General features: G+C 39.7%; 1 protein-coding gene across 2 annotated transcripts; it reads left to right on the top strand.

Annotated features, from left to right (window-relative positions):
- The first annotated feature begins 930 nt into the window (after nt 1-930).
- Nucleotides 931-5,353, top strand: slc14a2 (solute carrier family 14 member 2). Of its 2 annotated transcripts, XM_072388039.1 has the most exons (10): nt 931-1,056; nt 2,007-2,078; nt 2,162-2,345; nt 2,706-2,895; nt 3,112-3,240; nt 3,529-3,721; nt 3,943-4,090; nt 4,406-4,540; nt 4,688-4,737; nt 4,822-5,353. In XM_072388039.1, exons 1-10 carry the CDS (start codon nt 1,033-1,035, stop codon nt 5,242-5,244), a joined length of 1,548 nt encoding a protein of 515 aa, XP_072244140.1. In that variant the 5' UTR covers nt 931-1,032; the 3' UTR covers nt 5,245-5,353. The 2 variants fall into 2 exon arrangements, with proteins under 2 accessions (XP_072244140.1, XP_072244141.1); XM_072388040.1 differs by lacking the exons at nt 931-1,056; nt 2,007-2,078 and having other exon boundaries at nt 2,260-2,345; nt 2,677-2,895.
- Nucleotides 5,354-7,240: the final 1,887 nt, after the last annotated feature.

Raw genomic sequence — 7,240 nt, 5'->3', positions numbered from 1 at the left:
ATGTTTTTCCTTTCTATTTGTGTTTAGGTTTTTATTTAAATTCTGATCTATTTCTTGTACTGGTCCAATGTGAGTGCATCTACACCTTTAATTAGTTTATTCTAAAGGGTTTCCACAGTTCTGATGGTTTTAATGAGCCTCAGAAATTTAAACCTTGAGGCTGTTCAAAAAGTTGACCAAAGCGCTTCATAAACACATAAGATTTACAGCTAAAATGACAAGTAACAATTTTGAATGACATCAGATCGGAAGGGGTTCTGAATGGGTACCTACTTTCTGAAACTTGTAACCTATATAGACGATCACGCTATCTCTCAGTAAGTAGATCTGTTGATTGAAGAGGTTAAGTGAACAAAAATGCTGCTGCTGCACAGCTGGAAAACATTCTTGAAAAAGCTCCCTTCCACTCTTCCACCTTAGGAAGTGAACATACAGCATACCGTGTGTTTAAATAATTTTTTTTGCATAGGACAGAAGAAAAGTGTTGGGAAAAGAGGTCAACCTAACAGAACTATACTCAAACCGCCTCAGGACTAAAGAAACTCAAACAAATTAATGAACATAACGTAACATAAGGGAACTTAAATACTGGTTCAGCTAAACCAGGGATGTCCAAAGTCAGTCCTTGACGACCGCTGTCCTGCAGGTTTTAGATGTTTCCCTGCTTCAACACACCTGATTCAGATGAAATGGATCTCTTCAAAAGATTGCTAAGTTCTGCACAAGCCTGCATGATGCATTGATCTGATCTGAACACCTGAATTTAATTATTTGCCTGGGTGAATAAATACTTATAGTGTAACTCCCTTTGTGACTCCAGGTGTCATGTACAAGTCTCTGGCCTGACTTCACCTGACCTCATATCTACCACATCTCACACATGATAAAGGACGAGAAAAAAAACTAACCTATGGGTGGGTGTGAGGGAGAGGTGGAGTTTTTTCACTGTTATAAAAGCACTTCTCAAAAGCACCTGCGACACAGCTTAAAAGAAGCTGACAGTTTTTGCACCCTTTGCCTATTCTGGGACATATGACTGGATCACACTGCACAAAGGTAGGAGCACTTTCTTGTCAAAGTCCCTGAAGTCAAGTAGAGACATGAGCATGATTAAACTGGAGATTATGTGTTTGATCAATATGAGCTGATATTTAAAGAAGATTAGAGAATTATTGTGTGGTTTTTGTTGCTTTATCTTAGGGCACAGATTTTCATGAATGATTTATTAAAAGACAAACTCTAACAGGTAGTCCTTTAACAAATGTCAAAACAGACTGATGTCATGTGGTTAATCAGACTGGGTAGGAGGCAACATGTTAACCTTAACTTTAGCGTAACACAATAACAAGTGAATAACCTCTTTTGCATCATGGTAACAAAAAAGTCTAAAAACAAGAGGCAATATTTTTTTCATTCATGTTGATAGAATGAAGACACAGCAACAGATCACATATAGTTACACCTATAGTTACACTTTTTTGTCCCCTCACAAACATTTTCTATGAGCTAGAGTTGTATTGAACATATGCCATTCCACCTTTTAACATAGAGAGGGCATATACAGGTAACATATTCATATGTATATGTTCTCACATTGTAAAAGTGAAAACTTTAATGCGCTAACAACAACACATAACCTGTCCCCATAATAATGCTCGTTCAGGGGACTATGGCCCCTTTGGCTCAAACTAGTACATAGTTGTAGTACAAAGCTTTTCCCCCCCAGGCCATCCGTCTGTTCAACAGTGAGTGTTAAACTGGACTATGTCACTTTCTTTCTGTTAATACTGTACATTTTAGATGCCTTTTTAGATACATTTTTTATTTTATACACTGACACTTTACACAGACATTTTTAAATTGTGTGTGACTATTGTGATAAGGCTCTTATATTACTCATATTTAATTCTAATTCTTATTTTATTGGTAGCAGTTGCAGTTGAGTTGTAGCAATTAAGAGTGCATTTTCATGGAAAATATCTAACTTTGGGATTTTTTCTTCTCAGGATATTCAGAGGAATATCAATTACTCCACATCTGCTGCTCTGTCCACCAGTTCTCCTGGCCCTATCTTAACTGTAGGTATGCGTTCTTCTTTCTCTATACAGATACAAATTTTAATGTGATTCAAAGAATACATGAAATTCTAAAATGGCTCCAGGAGCTCCAGCCCCTGATGGATCACTCTGACCTGCCGCCTAAAAATGATAACTCCGAGGAAGACAAGAAGGAGGGTCAAGTGCAGCCTGTTGTACCAACAGCCCTGCAGATAGCCAGGTCCCGCTTCCTCAAGGGAGTTTCCTACTTCTCTGGAGACATGGAGGTGTTTGGAAAATGGATGGAAAGTAAGTCAGCATTAACACCCAAAGATAGTATATTAGTGGTGTTACATAAACAGACTGAGATTCTGTTTATCAGCTCTGTATCTGGTATTTGTAGAGAAACGCAAGACATAACTTGAATGACAGAGGAGTGCTGCGGTACAATATCTAACATGTGCTACAGAGAAGGAAAGTTTGAACTGTGCTCCAAGGTTAACGGGGCCATAGGGAGAATAAACTGACCTGAAACAATTCATTTTTTTTATTGATTTGTAGGGTTTATGAGCCATAACACAAATGTAACCTGTGTTGTGTCCGAGCCTCACTGTGTCTTTTCACGACCTTTTTCTCACAGTCAAAAACTTCTTTGGTCCTGCCTTGTAGAACGGTTCTTCTTGCTGCAGCTGCTGGACTGGGTTTTGCGTGGAGCGGCCCAAGTGATGTTTGTGAACAACCCTCTGAGTGGCCTCATCATTTTTGCGGGTCTCATTCTGCAGAATTACTGGTGGGCCCTCAATGGTTTTGTAGGGACACTCTTTGCAACCATTTCTGCCCTCATTCTGCAGCAAAACAGGTGTGAACACAAGCTGCGTCTTGACGAATGTGTTTAGTAGCAGTAAGCAAGCATTAATTTGAATACACTGGCAAGAAACATACAAAATCATTACCATTCAATGATCATCATTTTCTTTCCAACAAATGATTAAATGACTTTGGAGAAAAAAAAAGCTACTTAACTTTGTTTTAAACTAGACACACATAAATTTATGAATTCAAATTCTTTCTTCAGGGGTGCAATAGCTGCTGGGCTATATGGTTACAACGGCATTCTGGTGGGTCTGCTGATGGCTGTGTTTTCCAATGCAGGAGACTGGTACTGGTGGCTTCTACTGCCTAACATCTTCATGTCCATGATGTGGTGAGCAGACAGATCGTATAACAGTTAAACAATCCAGTGAGGCCATAGTAAATAATGAGAAAATGATGAACCAAGAGACCTGATTAGTTTCAGCAAAATGATCACATGAATGTTGAGTCTTTAAAAGATCATTTAATTGTATAAAATTAGGCTTTTAAACCTAAATTCAATTAGTCTGATTCAATTCCTGCTGATACAGTCAGACATAGAAGAAGCCAACGCTTTACGATAGGAAAAAACGGTGTAATTATAACAGAGATTGTGTTGTACTGGTTCATTGTGTTTCAGTCCGATTGTGTCCAGTGCCCTGGCATCTATTAACAGTCGCTGGGATCTGCCAGTGTTCACCCTGCCCTTCAACATCCTGGTGTGTCTCCACATGGTCGCCACTGGCCACTACAATCACCACTTCTCCCAAGTCCTCATTCAGCCACGCTCGGAGCTCCCCAACATCACCTGGGCTGAAATCGATGTAGCCAAGGTCAGTGACATGCCATGTTCTCAGAAATCTCAGAAAACAGGTCGACACACAATAAGGAGTAGCTATGTCATACAACCCTAAAGTCTTAGCTGTACTGTAACAGTATAGTGACACAGGCAACAGAAGAAATCTACAAGTTAACACTGGTGAAAAACACATCTGCATCGTTGTTTACATCTGGAGTTCTACTCATGTTGCCCTTTCTGGTTGTACTTTTTCAGCTGTTCATGTCAGTGCCTGTGGGAATAGGCCAGGTCTATGGGTGTGACAACCCTTGGACTGGAGGAATCTTCATCATCTCACTCTTCATCTCCTCCCCTATCACCTGTGCTCACGCTGTCCTGGGATCTACAGTGGGAATGGTTTCAGGTGAGAGTACTATACAACGACTCAGCCTGGACTCGATATAGGGAGGGTGTAACATAACAAACATCAGATGTATATGTCATTCTGTCTCAACCCAATAAACTGCACATCTTTTTTGCTTCCCTACATGCCTACAGATTGAATTCAAGCTACAGTCAATATGTTCCATCACCAAGATGACACCAAAAATATCTGTTAAAGGTGCAAAATAACCAGTAGGGTTATTACTTATTGAGATAATTAAAACTTAAATTGAACTTGGGCCTGCTTTGACTTACCGTTTGAGGCTCTTTTGTCTCTGTTGTTTTTCTTTTACAGGTCTGGCTCTGGCAGCTCCTTTTGGTGACATTTATTTTGGCCTCTGGGGATACAACTGTGTATTAGCCTGCATCGCTATTGGAGGAATGTTTTATGCTCTCACCTGGCAGGTGCACCTGCTTGCAATCACATGTGGTAAGCAGACACTCAGAGCTATGTGAAAATGCACCTTATCTGCACATACAGGTTATATAACAAGTCATTCATTGTAACAATAGGAACAACTGAACAGGTATTTGTAATCTGTGAATCACACAGCACATACTATCCTCTTATTTGCAGCTTTTTTCTGTGCTTACCTCGGTTCGGCCATTGCAAACATCATGTCCACGGTAATTACATCTTTAAACACCACTCCGCACACTAAACACATCAACCTGTTGAGACGCATGCTACAAACTGTTTTTCTTTTACAGTTTGGTCTGCCAGCCTGCACCTGGCCTTTCTGCCTCTCTGCCCTCACCTTCCTCCTCCTAACCACGGGGGCCAAAAGGATATTCAAGCTGCCGCTGGCCAAAGTCACCTACCCTGAGAAAAACTTGGCCTTCTACTGGAAGCTGAAGAAGCAGGAGAAAGCGGAGACAGTGGAGACAGCGGAGAAAGCGGAGAAAGCTAAGAAAGAGAGAGAAGAGCAGCAGAAAGCTATTGAGGAGGAGATCACACAAAACGAGAAAGAACAGCTGAAGTTGAAGCTTCAATTAATGGAGGAGGGGAAAGCAGGTGAGACAGCAAAAGTCAAAAATGGGAAAGCACATGTCGAAGACAGTACTGTTGAGGTGGAAGAGCAGGTTACTGAGAGTGACAAAAACAGAAAAGACATACCTGATGATTATGTTTGATACTTCATTCCTGCAGAGACAGAAGGAAGAAACTATATATATGGCACTGAAATGTACAAAGAATTGTCTGGCTATGATGCATAGCTGATTTTTTGTGGTTTGATGGCATTTTGTATTTTTTCTGTAAAGTTTTGTTTAGAATTAAAGTTCTATTTTTATAAGTCATTTTGTTTTTCCATCTTTTTCTTATGCAGTGTTGTCTAAAAGTACCTAAATCAGGCTGAAAGAGAAATTACAACAAAAAAAACCCCAATGAAATAAAAATCCCAACATATTCCAAAGTCCTGATAGTGCAGCAAGTAGTGTCCAGCACTGTGAATATTATGAGAACCAACTGTTTCCCTTAGGATAATGAAAAACTTCTTCATTAATGAAAATTAATTGGTTTAATGGAACTTGTCACTGGGTGTGGCCCATTGTGCGTTAGTCTTTGTGGCCTGGCTCTGCTGTTTGAATAGCACAGTGTGCTTGGAACATTCCCGAGTTCAGTGACGCAGGCAGGTCCTGTTTTGGATGGTTGCGTCATGAATTCAGATAATCATATCTGCACTGGTCTGAGGGCCCAGCATATGGAGCAGCCATCTTCTATAATTGGAGAAGGCATTTGTGACACTTCTAGCTGTTGAAATGTGAATCTGTTGAAAACATACTCATAAACTTTGGATTGGTGGTCAAGGCAAAATGGTACAGCTCTATTATTCATTACCTGTAATCATGTATGGTTAATGGGGTAAAGGTTAATGTTTCCCTCAGTTATTGGGTTTAGTTAGTTAATAACATTAGTTAATAATGAAAAAAAAAAAGAATGAAACACCTAAAGACAAAAGTCACCTTCAGACATAACCCAGTTGTCATGGGAGCTGTTTTGGTAGCATGTGGATGTTTCTAATAGGAACTATGCTGCTAAACGATCTGGCTCTAGGGGCTGATACATTTTTCGGGTACGTATAAGGAGTTTTAAAAATATTATCGTGTTATTAGAGGAGAGAGTCCTTGATTCCATGTTGGAAGTGTCAAAACTGTGATGTTCACTCTGATAACAACTGTTAGAGATTCATGAAAAAGTCAAATCAGAGGAGGTCATCTGTTGGACCTTCCGCAAAGGGGCGAAGGAAACCTCTCTGATTTTGTATTTCAGTGAAGTCATGCTTACTATCTCTGCTCAAAAAGTGAGATGAAAAATATTATTACAGTCGACTGATGTTTTAGCTCTACTTGAGGGTTTGCAGATTTTTAGTTTAGGAGGTCGAGTAGTCAAGCCATGGAGCTGCAAAATAACAGCTATAGCAGCATGTGCATGCTTTTCTCCAGTGAAAATATGTAACCCTAACCTTTCTGGAAGCTTGCTGTGTCTCTTTTCCAAAGCCAAAACTGTGAGATACAGAATGAAGATAAGTTTTATCGAAGATTATGTAACTGTTGTGACAACATGTGACAACAGAGGTTTCCAGAATTTCTTGAGAGTCCTACAGAGGATGATTCAGCAGTATATGAGCAGTTTCAGTCAAGCTTTGATTTTAAGTTATGCTTAAACTCATGCAGGACCATGGTATTTCCTGGTGAGCTGTCAGATGAAAATGCTTTAGAGGTAGAGACCTGTCACAGCACAAATCATTTTTAGGACTCTTTTTTTCATTGCTTTTGTTTGTATGTTCTTTAACCAAAAATTATATAAAAACGAAATGATAACTCTCCATAAATCTTCAAGTCGAGACAAAAGCACCGCTTATAGCTACTGTGTGCTGTTCACATAGCTAGTCTGGTCTACTTAGATTCTTTGAAATGATTTGAATGTTTTTTTGTCAGTGTTGGAACAGGGCATGTCTTGGACATTCACTTTTAGTACCTAAAACCAAAATAACTCAGTTTGCTAATATGCTCATTGGCACTGGATGTACCACAACGTCATGGATGTTCAGGTAAACTCTGGTGGTGCAGCACAGCAGTTTTGCCAGAAGCATTTTAAGAGAAAGTGGGACATATTTCAATCCAAACA

This window comes from Leuresthes tenuis, unplaced genomic scaffold (assembly GCF_036924035.1).
Source record: "Leuresthes tenuis unplaced genomic scaffold, fLeuTen1.0.hap1 SCAF_6, whole genome shotgun sequence".
Classification (NCBI taxonomy): domain Eukaryota; kingdom Metazoa; phylum Chordata; class Actinopteri; order Atheriniformes; family Atherinopsidae; genus Leuresthes; species Leuresthes tenuis.
Note: the sequence above shows the minus strand (reverse complement) of the source record. Positions and strands in the feature narration are given on the sequence as shown.